Below are 21,940 nucleotides of genomic sequence, written 5' to 3'. Positions count from 1 at the left end.
AAGGTGGCAAGCAGCACTGACTTTGGTTTGTTGTTTGGCATCTTGAAAAATTAGGCCATTGCTCTTTGTGTCTGCCTCAGTGGTTCTGAAGCTTTTGAGACCCAAGGCACCTGTTGGATAATTCCAGCTCTTAGTTCATTTGTTTCTTGAAAATAATGGAGCAATTATTCTGTTGCAAAGAACTCAGGAAGACAACAACAGGGCAGAATGTTTTTGATACTATGGATTCCTATTTGAAATCTCTGGGTTTAATCTTGTAAATCTTGTGTAGGTGTTTGCACCTTTAAAACAATCTCACTGCGACAGCCTGGTTGAGAATCACTAGTCTATAGACATAGGTTTAGGACTTTAAGCATCTCTTTAAGCATTGAAAATTTGGGCCAATGAATTTCAGTTATATAGAATTTGTTAATGTTTGTACGAACACTTAGAGGTAAGGAATCATATGCAAAAAGACTAAATTGATGTGCAGGTTATATCTTTTCTAGTTTGGCTTCTTAATGTTAGACGCATAAATGAAGCAGACTTGATTTTCAGAGATGAACTCCAGCTCTCTTACTTTATTTAGATCACGTCTAGTTATAATTTTAATTGCCCAACTTTAGGCATCAAATGTGAATGTTTTGACACAAGTGACTTAAGAGTTGCATAACTTTTGAGTTGCTAGACTCAACTCAGCTCATACCTAGGATAAGACTCCAAACTCCAATCCTATTTCCAACCCTCTAAAATCTAGAGGCTAGCTTCCAAACTCCTGAATTAACTATTTGGGAAGCATTCTGCTTCTCTTAATACCTGCTGATGTATAAAGCAACTTGTGCAGCTGAAAATAAAATAAGGTCTACTTAATTCTTAACCTGAAGACAAACCAAGTAAGTCAGAGTCATAGAGAAAAGTAGGGCTAAAAGGGACATCCAGAGGGCATCTAGTCCAACCCCTTTCCTGAGGCAAGATATCCCAATCCAAACCATAGCATACAAATCATAATCTAAACTCTACATGGGACTACCTTCAACCCTGACACAACACAGACCTAACACCGTACTCTCCCACAGGTCAAGCAGGGGAACCAAGCCAGTCAACATCCTGCTTCTATAAAATGTTGTCACTATATACTCAAGAGGTTCTGCACAGAGGGCCATGCCCCCCCTGCCCCTCTACTACAGAGCCACAAAAGATTTATTTATCAATTTCAGATTGCAAAACAGGTAACAGTATAGATTGGGTATTTCCTACCTAGAGAAGACCTACAATGAGTATTTCCTACTTAGAGAGGAGTTTTTGAGTCTGACACCCTGAGGCACTCAAACACTCAATTGTTTCATCACAAAAGAAGTCTTCAGTTACTCCTGAGAGCATTTTTCACATGAAAACATTTTCAAAGTGAAATAAGACCCTGACTCAGGTTGTCAGTTCTATTAATCTCAAAGATTATAAAAATAAGCATGGATGTTGTTAGGTGAGAAGTGTACCTCCTATAGGAAAGAATATAAGAAGGTAAGTTTCTAGGACTTCAAAGCTTTCCATAAAAACTGAAAAAAAGGATGCCAACTTTACTTAGCTGACTATATCTATAGTTTTCAAACCTTGCCATTATGTATAGAAAAAATATAAGTCTTAAGAAAATCTCATGGACAGTCACCTAAAGTAAACTAAAAAAAAATGAAATAAAAAATTAAACATGCATGCATGAAATATATTCTATTCTATTCATGCAAGAACTCTGACAAAATCTATTTTGCACAGAAGATTAAGTAGAAAATGTAATTAAACATTTAATGATTTAATTACTTTTCCATTTTAATTAGGTTTTTCTTCTTTTTAAAAGAGGTTTACCTATAAAAGCAGATTTGCAGTTAAAGATTTGCCTCTTACATGACTGTTTTTCTGGCATACCACTGTAAACCAGAGTCTTTGAAATAGCTGCCAAGTAAAATAATTACCCTTGAATTTAAAAGCTACCTTAGGGCTCAACAGTGCTAGGTCTGTATGTGTCTGGTAACAAATCATTTTTCAGCGTTCCATTTAATTTAAAACAAAAAGCTTGCCCTAAAAAGTAGGCTCAGCCTGAGTGCCAAATAAAATGGGGTTTACAACACATTTTAATGCCAAGATTTGAGCATCTGCTTAACCAGATACTATTATTATTTGGGTAACTCCTACAATTCTGCATTAAATTTTTCCTTACACACACATCCTCTTAATAAAACTAATAAAAGTTTCAATAACAATGGAAATTCATTTGAGACTTGAGAGGTTTCAGAATGTATGTCTCAAGAGCTCAACGTGGTCCACAAAGTCCTAAAACTGACTCTGCCATCTCTTTGAAACTATAGGGAGAGAATAAAGTTGATTAAGGGCCTATTTTTAGTATAGGGAATAGTTCCTATATTCATTTAATATAGGGAATAGTTTCTATTCATTTTGGGGTTGATCCTATAATGTGCTAAACTGTATCAACACCATGTAAAGTAAGCTGGCAACTCAATGGGAGCTGTGGAGAACCAGCATCTTCTGACAGTTACAAACTCAAAACAACACAGCATGGTAAAACTTGTGGTTGGGCTTATATTGTTATCAACTCTCTTTACACTTTTTTACAAACACCTATTGTAACCACATGTATACCATACCTTTAGGTCCTTTTCCTGGTGTGGATTCTACAGTAGTTTTGCTCCATATAAGCATTATCCCGCCTGAGTCTCCAGTGAGCACATCTCCATTTCCTAAAAATGCCAAACACTGCACAAATTTGGGTTTTTCGTATTTCTGAAATAGAAAAACAAAATGAATAGAAGTGTAATTGTGTATACTCCAAGTGTGCATGCACATGCACACGCGCACACACACACACAAGTTAATACTTTATGTAGCTTATGTCTGTGCCCCAAGAATGCAGTGAGGACAGTATAGCAAATTCATTGTTGCTAAAAGCAGGTAATTCTATTAATCACAGGAAAAATGTATTAATTTGTAAACCTCACCCCAAAAATTCCTTGCTTTCTTGCTAATGAATTGCCACTCCAGGTCCAGAAAAAGATATGAGATTTACCACATGTTATTATTGAATTTGCATCAGTTGGATGGAATTCTACAGCAAGCACAACTTCATTTGTAGTCTACAGAAACAGTAAAAGAAAACTTCAGTTTAATGTAACTTTTAAGTCAGATGGCTATTAATTGACTAGTATTAGTTTTACAAGGAGAAAAGAACATACATATTTAATTGCTTGCATAAGTGTAGATAAAATATATACACAGAATCAACAGCATGGATAAAAATGTTTTTTTTTGTGTTGTCTTTTTCATTTTTACAAGATTAACACAAAAAACCTTTGTTTTCTGCTAAAGTCTTTAAAGTTGAATGATCATCCAGCCTGTATCATAAGCTTATTGTCATAATGCCTTTTGCTAAACAAAAACCACAGGAACAAGAAAACAATGTTCTTTGGAATAAAACAAGAAAAACAATACCCGCTCCTCCCACCTTCTTTTTTTAAGACGGACAAAAGAAGCTCGCTGTTTTTAATAAAGGCATTACAATAGAGGTAATTCAGCCAATCATAATACATTTGGATTGCATTCATCCATTCTCTGACATTTTGCATAAGTTTTTCTTGTTTTCTACCTCCCCCACCTTGAAAAACTGCTCACCTGACAGTTATTAAATATAGCTGTATACTAAAACTATAAATAAACTATTTTTTTCATGATTTGGATGTAATTTCACTGACTGGCTAACAGCCACAATTTTAATTTTTAATATTTTATAATATTTCATTAATATTAAAATTTAAACATATTTTTAATATTTTAAAAATATTAACATTTTAATATCACTAATAAGAGATTTTTACAGTGGATTAGTTGCAACAGGTTTTTCCCCACAGAAAAGTATTAGCTCTCTAATAATATAGGTAAGCAGAATGCCTATGAATCTGTCTTTAGAAGACAATAGTCTCAAACATATACTTAATTTGAGTCACATGCATTTAAGTATTGACTTCAATGAGACAAACACCTGCTTTGTGTTAAGAAAATGGTATAGTGCTTTACTGAATTAGGGGTTGAGAGACTATCCCAACTACCTCCATACTTATGGAATAAATCCAGTCTCCACTTCTATTAGATGCCAAAATCACTAAATAATGATTTTTGCTAGTCCCTTATGGCAATTTAAATTATATTTCACTTTATATGACATGATGCAGTGCAAGTGAATGCCATGTGTACATAAATAAAGATCAGAATGATAAGGATGCAGTTTAGAGTGGGGCTGTCCAATTTTTGAATGGCACCCCCATGCCACATGCTGCCCCACAGATGCTCCCCTTGCTACTATGCTGCACCATGGTGCATTATGGGGGCACCCCCACACTGGTGTACTGGCATCCCTATGAAATGCATGGTCCTTGGGTCAACCCAAACCTGTCCCACAGGTTGCCACACTCCACCAGATAACCTTGGCAGCAGTAGCAGTAGAGAGCCTTGGAGGGGGTGACATTCAGACCAGAAGCCTGTGGGCCACAAGTTGACACCTCAAGGGCCAGATGTGGCCTCATGGCCACCAATCAGACAGCCCTGGGTTAGACCATACAAGTATTGTGTTTCAGGTTCCATCTCAGAAAGGTTCTGAAAAACATGCTGACTGAGGCAGAACACCCCCATCGAACACTAAAATGAATGGCTGTGGGAGGTGACTCAGCACATTACAGGATCAGACCCTAAGCTGGAACACTAGACAGCATGCAAACTGTCCTCTGAGAAACAATTATGACGAACAAATAAAAAAAAATGGGAAAGATAACATCTTCAAGTACTTGAAGTACTACAGCATTTTGACACTGACAATGTTTCTAAAATCTGTAGCTGGTTTTTGAAGCCAACATTTGAAAACACTGATAATAATTTTCAGTAATTATTTTTAATAGAAATCCTAGAAGACTAAGAGTGCTAGTGCTGTGCCAATATTAAAAAAGGCAATAGCGTGACGCCAACCCTGGGTGAACAGATGTGAAAAAATAACACACAATTCACTGAAATAAGAATAATATAATAATCTCAGTCTACGTTTTTATGATTTGATAAACAAACATAGGCCAGATACAGACATTACAATTTTACTGATATAAGTGATTGGAAACCTGTTTATACCTGTAACAGGACAGAAGCTTGGCAAGCATAGACTGGTTTAAAAATGGCAGAACCTAGTCTAAGATTTGCCTCCCCCCACCAAAGGGTATCTGTGTTCTGTTTGCTACCAAACTAAACTACAGAGGACCACCAATGAGTATAGGGATCACCAACAGAATGCTGGGGAGGGCTTGTCCAGAGAAGGGACTGAAGCCCTGGGCTGAAATAGGTACCCGAGGAGACAGGTGGTGTGCGGCACAGGACCTCAAGCATTCCACAAGCAGGGCAACAGAGCCAGTCAGTATGAGTTCATTTCTTAAACTGATTTCCATTTCAAGACTTCTAAATGAAATGATAGAGGGGGATCAACCCTGATTGAATAAGTGGACTTATGTTGATTTTTATTTTGGGGGCTGCTAAGGACTGATACAGGGAATCAACACTGAATGCAGGAAGGGACTTTAGCTGATGCACTTTCTGAGATAGTTAGGGAATTAAGTGAATTGATTTAAGTTGATTTACCTTTGAAGGCTGTTAGTCAATTAATGGAAGGAGGTGAACCCTGAATGAGTGGCAGGCCAAATAGGATTGACCTGCTGATTGACTTCTTCTGAATCAATTAGAAGGGCCTGACCAGGATCCTGATGGCCTTGGAAAGACTGCCACGCTGGTGACACAGGGTCATGGCCCAAGAGAAGATTTCAGATAACATCTAGGATGTGGTAAGGATGGGCTGTAAGGGGAGATAGAGCCCCATGAAGAAATTTCCCCGAAGGCAGGCCTGGACCTAGCAGCCAGCATAACCAGCTGCCAACTTTAAAGATCAAAGACGTGGCAGGTGAGAAAGATAACACCGGAGAACACCTGTGATATCATCAATCCCCATCCTGACATTGTCCTCTGGGAAGACATCAGACCAGAGAGGGCCTAGGCTATACAGCACCTACCCCCAACACTTATCAGTTCAATCTGTGCATCTTAGACTAACCTGCGTAGATTGAATAGCCTCAGGTTTTCTGACTGTGTGTGCTTGGTCGAGGACATTACAAGGTAACTATCTGGATGTCATATACTTAAGACTTTTGTAAAGCTTTTGACTTATTACTAAGGGTTATCCTAATTAAAAAATTAGAATCGTATCATATCAGTAGAGCATATTGTAAATGCATTAAGACTGAAAGATCTTAAAATAGTCTTCTACGGGAAATTAATATTGAATGGAGTCTACCTAGTAAGAGTCTGCAGAGAATTTTACTGGGCCCAACTTCCTTTTAATTTGGAAGTAAATATAATACAACTGCTGACAGAATTTACATATGGCACTAATACTGGTGATCATGGAGAATGATTTGGATTTCTAGGCAAGATGGACCAACTGAAAAAAAAAAAAGTGTTCCTCACTGATGCAGATTTCAAAATTTAGGAAGAAATGCTGCCCTAAATCTACAGAATTAGGGGCTGTATCCTAGAACACAGTAACCCTGGAAAGAATGGAAAAGTAAATCAGCATGAGATCCCTGTTGTAATTCTGTGACAAAACAATGGATGGATAAACAGGGAAGTTGTGAGTTGGGGCAAGAAGGACATTTTGGCTCTGTTTAGAGTTGAGGAGACTTGTATTGGAATATTGCATCCTATTCCTATCCCAGCATTTTTTAAATGATCACAAAGAATTGGAGATTGTGTATAAAAGAGCTACAAAAATTATTCAAGTGTTGGGAAAACACTTTCAAATAAGGGATAAAGAAGTTAACCTGTTTATTTTATCAAAAAGAAGTTTGAGAGGTGACAATTATAGCATACAATTACTTCCCATAGCAAAGAAAGAAATAACTGCATACTAAAGGCTTTAGGGAAAAAGTTGTCCAAAAATTCAATTGTTAGAAGCTGAAGCCAGATAAGCTTGAACTGAAAATGAGACACACCTTTTATTAATCAGAAAAGATGATCTTTAGCATAAAAATGCAAATGAAAGTGGCAAATCCTCCATATATTGATGTCTCCATCTCAAAACAGGTGGACCTTATGAAAGACATGCTATAGCCAAACCCAAATTATTGCTATAGCCAAACCCAAGTTATTGGTCTCAATAAATAGTAATGAAATGATATAATGGCACCTTCTTACTTTTAAACTCTATGAAACTATGAATGTTGGGAATCTCACTAGGCAGCCTGCAACTTAAAACTAAATGGAAGATTATCTTCTCTGACCAAAGGAAGGAGATCACTTTAATTTAAGAATGAAATAATGATTAGGAAAGAGACAAATATTGTGATACTGGATGCATCTACATGTAAAATTAAGGCGATGTAATAAACTTAGGAGCAGTTTACACCAGAGTGCACTGCTCCCAGGCACAGTGTCTACATGTACACCTGGGATAGCAGCACTTTAAGCTGAGGTAGAGCAGCCCTGGGCTGGCAGCAGGCTCAGTGGGTCAGCCTTGGGCTCTGGCTGGTGGCATCAGGTGATGAGGGCCTGGCTGGGGCATGTAACTGCAGAGCTGTGTGGCTAGGTGGCAGGCAGGAGTCTGGCCTCTTGTTGCCTATGCTGACCAGATACAATTTACTCCTGCAGTCACCAGTGTAAAGTGTGTTTAGTCGCACTTAATTACTCTGCCTTAAGATAGTCACTGACAGTGCTATCTTACAGTGGAGTTAATTAGTTTACTGCACCCTAACACTGGCAATTGTGTTGACGGTGACACTTTACTGCAGAGTTAATTAGTCTATTCCAGTAAAGCTCATATATAGATGTACCCTCTGTGCATTAAATATTTTAAAAATAAGGGCGATTTCTAATGTAATCCTCCTCTTAAGTCATTGGACTGACATTTGTACAAAAGCAAAGGGGAGAATTAAGACATGAAAAACAAAAGCAAAAGCAAAATCTTTGAGAACTGGAAATGAGAAAAATCCTTCCTTCTAGCCAGGTTTGGGTTCATAAGGTCAGTTTTAAAATAACTACCCTTATATTATTTTTATACCCATGACCCCTGTTTCCATAGAAATGTGTTAAGAAAAGCTGCTGAAAGACAGTAGGCAGAAGGGGGAGCTTCATAATTCCTATCTATTAAATTTGAAGGATTTCACTGAAAAGTGCCAGTTTCAAAAGGCAGCTGTAGATTTTATTAGGGCTTCGGTGCCTTAAGGAGAAAAACATGAATGAGAACATATTACATTTTCAAGGAGTTGCTTTGTTTTTAGTGGGCTACACACCTCAACAAAATTTTTTTTTTTGATTTAAAATGTTAAAGTACTCAAATTCCCATATCTAAAAACCAAGAATAACTTTAATATGCAACTTTCACATTATATTTTATATTATATGCAGAGACTTTCCTTTGACCTCATTTCTTATAATGCCAGACACTTAAATAATATGCCTCTTGTGACAATAAACACAACCTACATACAATTTTTACATTTCAGAACACAGTTTTGGGGTTGTTTTTTTTAAACGAAGGGTATTATTTACCTTTATTTCTGCAATTTTTGATTTCTTTTGCCAGTCCCATACAGTTAGCATGTGCTCATTTGAGTCATCAATCACACACAGGTGAGTACCTGAATCCTTCGGAAAGAAAACCAGAGTTGTCATATCACTTTTAAGAATAGGACAAAATATGGTATAAAACTAGACAGAGCATAATTCTTTAAAAAATGCTAGACTACTCAAATGCTAGTTAAAATATTAGTTCTTTAAGACCAAAAGTTTGGTATAGTTGCAATTTTTTCTTCATCCCTGACAATAAGAAATTGAAATTCATATTCTCTCATTTAAAAATATCCATCATACTTGAGATGACATTCCAGTATCATTTAAGATGGCTCTGTACATTGTCTGCCCTAGAGTTTTCAGTACTTTTACCTATTCTTAGCAGTATCATTAGAAACATAAACTAAACTTCCTTCTTTATTAGCATTTTTTCCTTATTTGGAAAATAACTTTCCTTTCTATTTATTATAAAATATCTGCTTATATTTCTTTAATATTAGAAGTACAGTGCTTTACAATTTTCAAAGGCATGCAATTATAACTTCTTATCTCTCACTGTGATAAGCATTATTTGTGTTTTGCCTGTAGGAAAATGTGGCAGAGATGCATTATTCACATAACATTAACTGTACAGTAACAGACCATCAAGCTTCTATGTTTTATACTAGTTAAATTTGTAAAGTATTTTGCAACAAGAAGTTGTTTATATTTTACAATAATACTAAGAAAACAGTTAAACTCAAATTATAAAAGACCCACCCAAACTTCTTGGACAAATGTACGCATTATTTACAGATCAATATTGATATGTGTGATTATTGTAGCACTACACAAAAATCAGGTATTTAAGCACACATCTGTAGAGGGATTTGAGGTCTTCTTCTCTCTTCTATTTGGAACTTGCAGTCTTACCTACACCTGTTAACAATTTATGATAATTTTAAAGTGGCTGAAAATGTAACCCTAAATGACATGACAGCTTCACTTTAAAATTCAATTTGAAATAGAATGTTAAGTGCATAAAACTTGAGGCCAATCTGCATTTATTTATGGAAACTGCTCTTATTGTGATCAGTGGGATCCATGGAAAAATTATTGTAGGGTTTTCAAACTTACTGGCATCCCTATGAGGAACTGCAGGACAATCTGGGAGTGTCTACACGAGACACTAACTGTTCAGTAGCTGAATAATACTGTGGAGTAGCGTGTCATAGCAAAGACAGTGCTAATACGCTACTGCGCAGCAGCATCACTAAGGTGTTCATCGGCATTACTATTTAGTACTTAATTATACTAAATAAATGGGCAGTAACCACTGTGCAGTAGCGTCGTATGTAGATGCATCCATTTGAGAGGGAAATGGAAAGAGCTTAGTTTGAGATCTGAAATATTTTTAAGTGTTATTTATTATTTTTTATAGCACTCAAGTTTTAGCTATAAAATATGACTCAAAAATGGAGGCTGGTGTCTGGAAAATCTAGTCCTGACTATTCATTGAAAATACTTGGGATCAGTTGTTGGGAATCAGTGTGTTGCTGTAACATTATACTATTTTTATGCAATACGCTGAGGTAGGTAAACTTTTATTCTTTAACAGCAAAATTTGTTGCAACTATTCAAGGACACAGTTTAAGCAGTTTTTACTATATTATCTTCGCAGCGTGAATAAATAGCAGTGTGAATTTTTTTTTTTTTAATTATTTTGGTGGTAAAGACAGATGGTAGCTCTATTGTTCTATAGATTGGCAACCTGTTCATGATTCCTGCATGCACTACCAGCAGGTGTGGCCCTTTAAAAGACACCTTCTATTCACCACGAATGCTGATGCTGGCTTTTAGTATAAAGGGAAAATAGGGGGATTTGGGAAGGACTTCTAGGTCCTTCAACGGACAAAAGCAGATTTGGCAGAATAGACAAGTCATTTCGCATTCTGTGTCAATTCCACAAGTGTCAGATGTTGGGGGTGAGAGGGAGTCTCATTTTATAATGCATAGTGTAGCATAGGCCTTTCACTACAGTTTCTGTTGTTTAATGCAGGGAATGAATGGCATACTTGTATCATTCTGACCATAGGATTATAACAGATTCTAAATTCAACAAGATGCACTAGATGGTTAGGGAAGTGGCATTGCTTCGCCTGCTATATACACTTTTCACTGCAGACTCTCAAAATTGGGTTACACAAAAAGCTAACATCCTCAAAAAATTGATTTCTAGATTTTAATTTTTTTTTTAATTGTGCTTCTATACCTTGATGGCTATAGATGGCAAATTACTGCCCTGTCCTTTCTGAGGATGGCTATGAAATGGAAATAAGCATATCATCTGAATTCCTCAGATTACCATAAATTTTTTTATTTTTTGTTTAGATCTGGCTATAGCAGAAAGACTACCTTAGCACTTGACCCTAGTGCTAAGTGGAGACATTTGGGGTGGAGGAGGGTTAGGGGAAGGTTAAACTGTATTAAAAATGGCCACCTAATTTAAAGTAAGTCAGGATGGAGGGCTGGTGAGGGAGGCAAGCAGGATCTCTGGGGTGATCTGTGGGGAGTTGCCAGGGTCTGGGAGAGCTTGGCAAGACTGGGGGACTTGTGAAGTCCATGGAGGAGTTTGGTGCGGCCCAGGGGCTATTTTTAGCCTCCCCCTGTGAACTTCTGCCTCCATCCCTTCTTCCCCTCTCCCCATAGATACTTACTTCCTCAGCTCCTGGTAGCAGCAAATGCTAATAAAACTGGCACCCAGAAGGGCTTGTGGGATGGGGGTTGGGTGTTGGCTGGTCTGCAAGTGGGGGTGAAGGGCCAGTGGGGGGGCTAAAAATAGTCGGGTGCCAGGGGAGTAGTTAGGAAAAGTGCAGCCCTGGGGCTGGGGTCAGCAGCTGGGCTTTTCCAGCCCTAGGGGCTGCACAGGTAACTGTACTAAAGTTTGATGTACTGGTCTAACCTATATCCATTAAGTTTGAGTATACATGAATTGAGGTCCATCTTACTTTGGTTCTGCCATTTTTAGACTAGTCTATATACACAGACCTTCTATATAGTTACAGATTTCAACTGATTTCCAATCAGTGAGACCAAGTCCAATTGTAAGGTCTGCAACTGGGTGAACTAAGTTTGATTGGGTGGCCATTTTTAATGCGATCTAGTCTCTCCCTAGCCCAGAGGCAGACAAAATATGGCCTGCAGGCCAGATCCAGCCCACCAGGCCATTCTATCTGGCCTGTGGAGCCCCTAAAAAATTAAGACTATTAATATTTATCTGCCCCTGGCTACCTGTCAAAGATGACAGGAGCCAGGGGCAGTAGGACCCAGGGGGAGCCAGCAGCAGAACTAAGCCACCTCAGCAGCAAGTCTGGCCCAGCCCTGCCAGCCAGAAGCCTCTGCCTAGCAGGGACTTCTGGCCTGGGACTGTTCCTGCCTCTCTGAACTGAGGGAAATTCAGGTAAGAAGGGGGGGGAGGAGGGGGGGAGGGAGCCAGGGGAGGACTGCAGGTAATTGCCCCAGTTCTCAGGTCCAGCCAGACAGGCTCCTGTGGTTCTAGTGCCGCGGTTGTAAACCATGTGGTGCCAGAGGAGGCAGGGGGAAGGGGCAACAAGTGGGTGCATGACATGCAGCAACAGCTGGGCAGGAGAGCAGGGCCTGTGCCAGTGCATTGGGGCCAACAGCAGTGGACCCAGAGCAGGGCAGGAGGAGTGTAGGGCCCGGGCTGGCAGGGGCTCTATGGAGCTGGGCTGGCTCCCTCCTCTCCCTGCTTGAGCAGAGCAGCCCAGCTCCATAGAGCCCCTGGCAACCTGGACCCCGCACTTCTGCTGCCCCGCTCTGGGCCCCACCAGTGCTGGCCCTATGCTTCTGCCCAGCTGCTGCTGTGCTCCTCACACCTGCTCACTGCCCCTTGCCCCTTCCCCCTGCTTGCTTCAGCCATTTTCTTGTTCTGCCGGCCGGCTGGCTGCCCACACCAGCAGCTGGGATGTGGTGCCAGAGTGGCCAGTGGGGGTTGAAGGGGAGATGGGGAAGTGGCATGAAAAGGGCAGTGGTAGCAGACAGGGGTAAAGTGGCAGTGAGTGAGAACACAAGACCTGTGCCAGTACCCCAGGGCCAGGAGTGGCAGGAGCATGGAGCCCAGGCTTGCAGGAGCGCTAGTGGGGGCTATGCCTGCCATGGGGGGGTGGGCTGTGGTAAAACTCTCCCCCTCCACACAAGCCACAAACCTTCCCAGCCACCCTCCCCCTACACATTCACAGACTCCCACACACCCAAACCCTCACACAAATCACATCCCCCTCCCCCACACCCTACGTACTCACAAACCTATACCCACCTTCCCACCCATACCCTCCCACAATATACAAGAGTAAGGCTTCATTTTAAGCTATTATGCTATCACCTCTATGTACAGTACACAAACACATGTAAACCAGAAGAAAATTATTTTTTGAAATGAAATTAATGAACGTTGCAGTACGTGTTTGATTTTTAGAATATAATTTGGTATTTTTCTGATTCAGAGATGGCAAACCCCCTTGCTGAAAGGAGTAATTCCAGCAGGCAAGAGGAGGGACTTCTGGTGGCAATGGTCAGGGGCTAGGGGCTGGACTTCTGGCCCCAAAAGGCGACCAGGGGTGGGCACCTATCAAAGGGTGGGGCTACCCAGGCGGCCCTTGATGGCTTGCCAAAACTTGGTAAGCAGTCTTCCATCTGAAATAATTCCTTGACCCTGCCCTAGCCCCTGTGAATGTCTGCACTTAGCCTACATGTCCATCTCCACACTGCTCTGAAATATCCCATGGATCTTGAAGGTGTACAGGAAAGATGCAGATGTTTGCCTCAGGAAGTGAAATGGGATGAAAGAAATAAAAGGTCATTTGGGATAGGAAGTTTATTGTTTTGGTTTAGTAATTTAAATTTTGCTCTGGAAAATACAAAGGCATGACTTCTTGCCATAAATTATACACATCTACTGGCCTTTACAATTCCAAAGGGTTATACAATTACAAAGAAATCAGAGTTGGTGCTGTTTGGGGTAATGTGAAGTCTGGGAGAAAAGTGAAAGGGTCATACTATAAAATACTTCTCCTTTTCCTCCCAAACTGGACTCTGGCCTAGGCCTATTGGCTGTGCATCCAATCTTTCTCTGATCAGAGCTAAATATCTGTGCTGGGAAGGGAAGGAGGAGGAGGAGGATGCAGATGAAGAAGAGCAGAGACAGCAGAAAAACAGAATACAATTTTGTCTCCATTTTCCTTCCCCATTTCCAATAGGGAAGTAAGGCACAGAGAAATTTACTGCACCTTGTTTTGATTCTTAGCCAGGGGGATGCAATATCTGCTTAAAACACTCTGCTGTGGATGACAAGAGGTTCACTAATTTTTCAGGGAAAAATGTACATAAAACTAAAATGTTTATATATATGCATTTGATAAACCTTGAGCAAAACACAGGGTCCTGAAATAGGAAATGTATTTGTGTGTGTAATAATTGGTCCATACTTGTGGATTTTATAATGGTCGTTTTATGAAAAAGAACTGCACAGCAGGTTGAATACTTGTATTTTCAATATAATCTATATGTGTCCTATATGCTAATTAAAATAGAAAGGTGAAACAACATGTTTATATTTGTTACTCATTTTTCTGTTGAAAGTTTTTCAGAATTAATCCTGATGGTTTGGATGACAGGACTGGCATTATAGGATCTAAATTTATGTTTGCTATTAAGAGATGAGCAGATAAAGTACATCTTAAGTAGACTGAAGTACAAGAAAAAGTTTTATTGTTTTGTGTTCTCAGATGAAAATCTTCTCTAAAAATGCAGAAAAGCCCCACTACTTTGGTATCAGAACTTGTCAAGATTCACTTGAACTTCCTAACAGAAAAAAAAAAATTAAAGCATCTGTTGAAGCAAAAATACAATACTGTTCTCAGTTTTTATTTTTGTCACCTCTTGACAACTGTTTGTTGCTTGTGCTAGTTTGTTATTACTATTTTACCTGTGTGGTTCCCTGTTTGTTAGATTCAGAATTGTTTGCATTGCTGTAGGCTTTTTCCTGTAGTATATGTAACTTCATAAATATGCTTCAATAACAAGACAGTTCAGATAGAAAGATATACATAGTGGTATTATGTGTGGTTTTCTAACTTGTACACAGTTTGACAAATTATAAAAAAATGCAAAGATTTTCTTACTGCTTTTGAAAAATCCAGACACCCCACTCCACGTTCGAAAGTCCCAAGGCCAATAACCTGCAGGGTCATCAGGCTCACTGAGTCCCATACTCTAACATGGGGCTGCAACGGCTAAGTAAAAGCAATTTGATAAAAAAAGGTTACTGAAGTCCAAATGTAACATGCAGATTTAATCTTACATTAAGCAGATGCTGACTTCTGTTGATGTCAACACCAGGCATTATTGACCTGTAAAGCAAATATTGACTGAAGTGAAGATAAATAATAATTAAACATCAACACCTTACATTTCTATAGAGCCGTTAATTGCGAAAGGTTTTAAGCCAACTTCACTTCACATGGTTGCTGTACTACTGTGACAGGAAGTTACACAGAGAAATTCAAAAATAAAAATCTTGTCCAGTTTAAATAACTAGGCAAAACATAAAATACCAAAGACGTAATTTGTCCACTAACCTTATTTCACACACACAAAAATATAATCAAATGAAATAGATTTAAAAAATGCCAGTGTTATTTAATGCCTACAGCAAGCAGCCAGAGCCTGTGTTTTTTATCTCGCAAAAAGATAGTACTTTAACAGTGCAGCCCATTCCAACACCATACCAGGGTAGTACTTCAGAACTGACTCAGGTTTGAGTGCAGTCACTGAATCACCAATGCATCGCTTCCCGTTGCAACTGAGTTTTCCATGGTGATAGTCCATCAAAGTACAATCCAGGCTCAAAACTGTTCAGTGTCACAAACCTGACAAGACCACAGCTCAAACCAGAATGGCTTAATATAGTGTAAAGATAAAGTCAGTATTTATTACAAAGAGAATAAATCATTTTGTTGAGAGAAAAGAATTCTGAATGGACTGATTAAAAAACTATGCAAGAGAAATCACAACTAAAAAATATTGAAAATAAAGCTATGTCAAGCAGGCACACATAATGCATCCCACAAAATGGCTTTATTTTTGAAATGGCAAATTTGTGGCATCTTTGTGGCAAAAGAGCCTTATAAGCCTCTGCTCAACAAAAAGATGCAGGTGAGTAATTGATTCTTACTCACCCTTACTCTTGTGTTATAGGCATTCCTTTAAAACATCAAAACTAAATCCTAAAGTAAATTCAGTGCACAAAATACATTTAAAATAGATTGGGAGATGAAAAAATAATATATCTGTTTTCTCCTTACAAAAGTTACTGCTGATCAGGAGCTTTATTACTTACTCTTCCATCTTTATCCACTCCAGCTAGCTGTCCTGTTGCAATTCTAATTTTGTCTGGATGAACTGCAAGGCTAAGACAGACAAAGATATTTGTTAGGGCTACTGCACATTCTAGTGACTTACTGTTGCTTTCACTACAGATGAACAATGTAATCTTGTCCTTTTGTCTGTGTTAAAAGAGGTTTTGTTAAAAAAAAAAACAACCATGCACACAAGGGCAAATAAAAGATCCAGAGTAATATTTTTCAAAAGCACTTATGTGACATGAGAACCTACATTCTATTTTCAGAAGTGATTTATAAATTTAGGATCCTAATTTCCATTCAGTTTAAAAGAGACCAATCTGAACAGTTTTGCTAGACCTAACAACTAATGCCTACATTATATACTGAGTTTAAGCTTCTAGGGCAAATATCTGCACTTATTTTTGACCACTGTAATCTGAATTCTGAATCTTTAGCCACCATGATCCAAAAAAAGTGTAAGGGACAGAACTATTTGCCTTATTTACAAGTCTACATTTCATTCAGGGATTTCACTTGCCATAAATAGCTAGCCAGGTACTTGACCTAATAAAAACCATTAGTGGCAAAGGATCAATTATTATGACTCATAATTTGCTCTTGGAATTTTTATCCTACTTTTTAAGCCATTGTGGGGAAAACCCCCCAGATGCTGAAATCTGGAAGTATGCTTTTGGAAACTCAGGCTCGTAATCTGGGACTGAGACATATCTACTTTCCCAGCATCCTGAAGATGAGGGGAGCTAGTAGAGAGGCAAAGAAAGACTCAGTGAATATATACACATTTGATAAACCTTAAGCAAAACACAGGATCCTGAAATAGGAAATGTATACCCTATCCAAAATAGGAACCTTATCCAAACAATGGATAAAAGGATAAGATTGTGGCATCACATGGTCATAGGAAGTATTTAGAGTAATCAAGCTACAAAATGATAAGGGTCTGGACCAAGTCATCTCTCTCTCTCTGTCTCTGGAGAGAAAAGACCACATCAAGCATGAACTTCTTGTCCTCACTTATTCAGACAATTCAACCATATCCTGCGTTACAAACTGAACACCTTATGTCAATATCAAATACTGTCTTTGTTCTCCTTCTAATGTTGGCTTGACTGCCTACTTTCCTGCTTACTCCATAAGCAGTCTTTCACTGACTCCCATGCTTATTAACACATAGGAAGAGCTCCCTATTAAAATATGAAAAGCCATACCCTGTAATGTATCTTTGCAATAATACTTGCAAATCACTTCCATCTAGCATTAGTTAGGCAGATGACACCATGAGTTTACTGAGACTTCTATTCTGACTACTCTAATCTGTCATATAACTTGCTGGACAGTACGTCCTGTAACTTTTTAGCAACTCTAAATCATATCGTGCAAGGACTCTTTTAGCACCACTGAGTTGTACATTGTCTTGTATAGTAGATCTCTGATTTGGACCTGTGTGTACTACTGCAGCAGAAATTAAACAAAACATATGCACACACACATATTCAGTAGTCGTATACTTACCATCTAACACAGTCTGTGTGACCCAAGTAGTGCCGCTGAGTTCTCTCCTCATAGTTAAATAGTACCACCACTGATGCAATGAAATATACTATTTCTCCGGTAGGAAGGAGGTAAACATTGGCTCGACAATCTCTTCCACGATATCCATATCTTTTAAAAAAGTCAAGGTTTTTAATCAATCTAGCTTAGATGGTCCAATTTCCCAAGGTTTCCCCGTAAGAGTTCTCTCAGTGCTAAGTTAACACCCTCATTTAATTTTCCTTTGTGAACCTCTGAAATGGCCACTGATACAAATGTAATACTTCATGATGGTGCTAAGGTGTAGCCTTTAAAAAAATGCACATGCAGCAGGTTACAGAAAACTAACCTACAGTAAGTTATACCCACAAACAGAGAGAAAGCATATATAAAATACACAGCAGTATGACATATGTAACAGTGTTAGTTGATGAAATGTAAATGGGAAGTTTAATTAGGTAATAACGGTACTTACTGTACTACCTTAATGTGTTTCAAAGCAACAAGATTGCATCAGACAGTACTTTTGCATTTCAAACTGCAAGTACTAGTAATATTGCAGATTCACCGATATATCAGGAGTTTTTGAAAGACACTAAGCCGAACAACAAAGAGAGTGGTCTGTTAGTCTGTAAATGTGCAAATCTACCTGGTTTTGTGCCTGAATTCAGATTAACACTACTAACTCTTTCTCTTTCCTGATGGGAATACCAGCTGAAAGTTATAAGAAAGGTGAAATAAAACCTGTCTTGCCAACTACACATTATTATTGTGAAAATCTTATTGTGAAACAAAAACAGATTTCCAGCAATTTGAGAGATGCTAAAATCATTATCACAGTCAAGAAAGGAGATGGTTCAGATTTCATCAAGTATCATGATATTGCACTCCTGTTCATAACTGGGAAGACCCTTGCCTGCAGCATTCTTAGTAGACTCAATTTCCTGGTTGAGGAGATTCTACCCAAGTTCCAATGTGGTGTTAGATCACTCAGAGGTACAATAGATAAGACAGACAGCTGCAGTAGAAGTGCCATGAACAACATGGAGATCTTTGCATGGTCTGCATAGACTCAAGGCCTTTGATTCAATGGGAGATCCTGATGAGATTTGGATGCCTGCCGAAATTTGTTATCATTATCAGACTTCTTTATGACAGCAACCATCCTAAGCAATAGCTTGGAAATGGATCCCTTCCCTATTAGAACTGGAGTCAAGCAAGGATGTATGATTATCCCAACAATCTTAGTCATCTATATCACAACTATTCTGTACATCATTGCTGACAAGAGGTCCATCTGGAGTCAGCATCCAGCATCCCACGGAAGGCAATCTCTTTAACATTAACTGGTTACATTCCAAATCCAAGATAACCAGCATCTCCATTACCGATTTTCATTTTTACTGATGATTGTGTCATGAGGGCCCAACTCAATTGAAGAGCTCCAGGTTACTCTTGACTGCTTCTATGATGCATATGAAATGCCTGTGTCACTATCAACTTCACAAAAATCAAGATCCTTTAGCAACCCACCCCAAACCAACAAGCTGTTCTTCCACATGATATAATTAGAATGTAATCCTTAGAGAATGTTGAATATTTCCCCTATGCAGGTAGCCACTTTTCCAAAAAGTTAACAGACAAATGTATTCAACACCAGATAAAATCTGCCAGTGCTCTTTGAATGTTTCTGAAATCATGTCTTTGATGATTATGACATCAGAACGCAAACTAAACCTGTCTACCAGGCTGTTGTCATTTGTAACTTTTGTATGGGCATGCAACTTGGACGACACAGTAAAAACACCTGGAAGGTTTGTAATGTTACCATCAGTGATATCTTCAGAAAATCCTCTATATCAACTGGAAGGACGGAAGAATGAATGCCAGAGCTCTGGCTCAAGCAAACACCACCAGCCTTGAAGGCATGTTTATATGGCAGCAGCTCTGTTGGAGAGGAATTCCATAAGAATGCCTGACAACTGGCTCTCAAATCAGGTTCTATACTTCCAACTTACTGACAATCACTGCTCTTGAGGTGGACAAAAGAAGAGATTCAAGGACATCTTGAAGGCCAATCTGAAGAAATGCAATATTAACATCAATATCTGGGAGACTCAAGTATTGAATAGTCCCCAGTGCTGCCATGATGTATGACAAGACTGATTATTTTGAGCAAACTTGCCTCAGTATGGAGGCAGACAGATGGGATAGACAAAGGGAAAGAGCTGTGACCTTACATAACCACGGTCTACTCCTTCCTTCCAGAACTATTTGCCATGTGTACAGTTGAACATGCAGATCTCATATCAGTCTCTTTAGTCAAAAATATATTTTTCACAGCCAAAGCCACTCATAAAAAGCCAATGGATTTGATAGGTGAAACAGAGATACAAACTTCTGACACGAAATGTGCATGCCAGGACACTCAATTTTGCAGATGGCACATAGAATTCCTCAGATCCCAATTGCATAATAATTGTCTGGGTGTGCACCAAAGGACTAGAGTGAACTAAGTTGCCAGTGAACAGGGAGCCCGGTGCACCTTTTCACAGGCTGGTGATTAGGTGATTATCAGGATTGGGCAGGGAGCACTCCAGCGTCTGGGACACATGCCCTGTTCTCAATTTATGTTGTGATACAAACCAGCCACATTAAATATGAAACACCTGTGGGGCTGGTTTATCATTTCATCGTGCTATAAATTGGCTGAATTGTCAGCCAGGGGCCAGAGAGATGGTTTAAATTTTGTGAATCTAGGAAAAAGCTAAGGTTTTTTTGAAAACAAAGTCAGGCTGTGTCTCATTTTTCAAGCCCTCCCATAATTCTTGTACGCAGGTACACCATCACCCTTATAAACACACAGGAGAGAGAACAAAAGATGACATCTATGTCAGTTTAGGGAAGAGTGTTGGAATTCCTTATTCTCCAACCCAGTAAACCTTGATAATTATTCAAAATTCACTCCAAACCTTACCTTACCAATAGAAGCTTCTTTGTTCTAGGAACAATAGGCTCATTAGCAGAATTATGATGCATAATTGTTTCACTGTTAAACCATGCACGATGCCACATAATTTTCATTAGATTTCAATGTCAAGAACTCACTAAGATGAAAGTGCTAATTCTCATGATTCTAGGCTGCTTGCAGATTCAGAGATGTCATTTTTTTACATCGCGAAAGGCAACTACAAGGGCTAGAAAAGTTTAGCAAAAAAGCATACAATGCAAGATGAAATTCTGAACCACAAATAATTAGAATATAATAAAAGTTTGTGTAAGTTATGGAGCGACATAATCAAGTTATAGAAAGGCCTCCCAAGAAGTAATACAGAAAAGCAGCTTACAGTCAACAAGAATATTAAAAAAATTGGCCAATGATGTTAAAAAAAAAAGAGCCAAAAGCACATATACTCAGTGCTGCTCCACGTAAAATGATTCAATGGACACTGAATTCAACAGGAGTTTTTTCCATTTAAATCAATCAGGCTTTTGAAGAATCAATGCCAACAGTGAAGTTTACTTCTAGTAAAACCAGGAGGCATCTCCCAAGTGGCAGAGTTACTCAGAAGTGGGGAAAAAAGGCTATGAGGTCACTGCCAATTAATAACAGCTTTGAAGATAACCTCTGTAGTTGCTGGCCAAGATGTAATTATTGCTTTTAACTGAGGGAAGGTGTAATATGGCACTGACTTTCAGCATCTGGAGATACCAGTAGTACAACCCGCCCTGTCATAGAACAATTTGAAACTGTTCTGGCACATGCACAGTTTATTTTTATTTTTTATAGCTGAACAATTTTTACTTGGAATAATATCTACAAGAATTATAGGACGGCATATACAGGAAGCTCATTTCACCATCCAGAACAGCCAGGATCCCAAAAAGAAAATTTAATGGACAACTGAACTTTTTTAACCTTGGTGTTCATGTGTCTGAACTACAGAACATTATTAAATTATGAATCACTGTCCTATATTCTTTTAGTGAAGTGAAAGCCATCAGTTGCCTACTACATTGAAAAATTAACAGACTGGCTCTTTACTTTTTTTCCTTCTTGATAGGGATGCACACAAAGCACAGGCCCTTCTCTTATTGTGTCCTCTTCACTGCTCCTTATATAACAAAGGTTTTTATTCATTTCACATAAAGCAACATTGTGCTTGCAAATTTTATTGACTTCTCTGCACTATTTCACTGGTTTCTTCAACTTTTACCAATAAACTTTTCCATACACAAGATTTGCACTGGTTTACTTTAATGAATAATTTTAAACCAATTTGAATAATGTGAATGTATTTAATGAAATGAATAAAAAATGAAATAATTATTAATGAATAATTTTAAACCAATAA

The 21,940-nt window shown here is 38.6% G+C and overlaps 1 protein-coding gene across 5 annotated transcripts in view; it reads right to left on the bottom strand.

Annotated features, from left to right (window-relative positions):
* The window catches only part of EML4 (EMAP like 4), a 232,190-nt gene that overhangs the window by 30,003 nt on the left and 180,247 nt on the right, over positions 1–21,940 (bottom strand). For all 5 annotated transcript variants that reach the window (XM_014598136.3, XM_019483248.2, XM_019483245.2 and 2 more), the window contains 6 exons: positions 17,568–17,717; positions 16,031–16,100; positions 14,814–14,924; positions 8,614–8,709; positions 2,985–3,119; positions 2,634–2,769 (listed from right to left, as the gene is read on the bottom strand). In XM_014598136.3, the coding sequence (XP_014453622.1) occupies positions 2,634–2,769; positions 2,985–3,119; positions 8,614–8,709; positions 14,814–14,924; positions 16,031–16,100; positions 17,568–17,717 (698 nt within the window). The remainder of the gene's footprint in view (positions 1–2,633; positions 2,770–2,984; positions 3,120–8,613; positions 8,710–14,813; positions 14,925–16,030; positions 16,101–17,567; positions 17,718–21,940) is intronic.

Source organism: Alligator mississippiensis, chromosome 1 (assembly GCF_030867095.1).
Source record: "Alligator mississippiensis isolate rAllMis1 chromosome 1, rAllMis1, whole genome shotgun sequence".
NCBI lineage: Eukaryota > Metazoa > Chordata > Crocodylia > Alligatoridae > Alligator > Alligator mississippiensis.
This window is presented reverse-complemented; position numbering and strand designations above follow the sequence as displayed.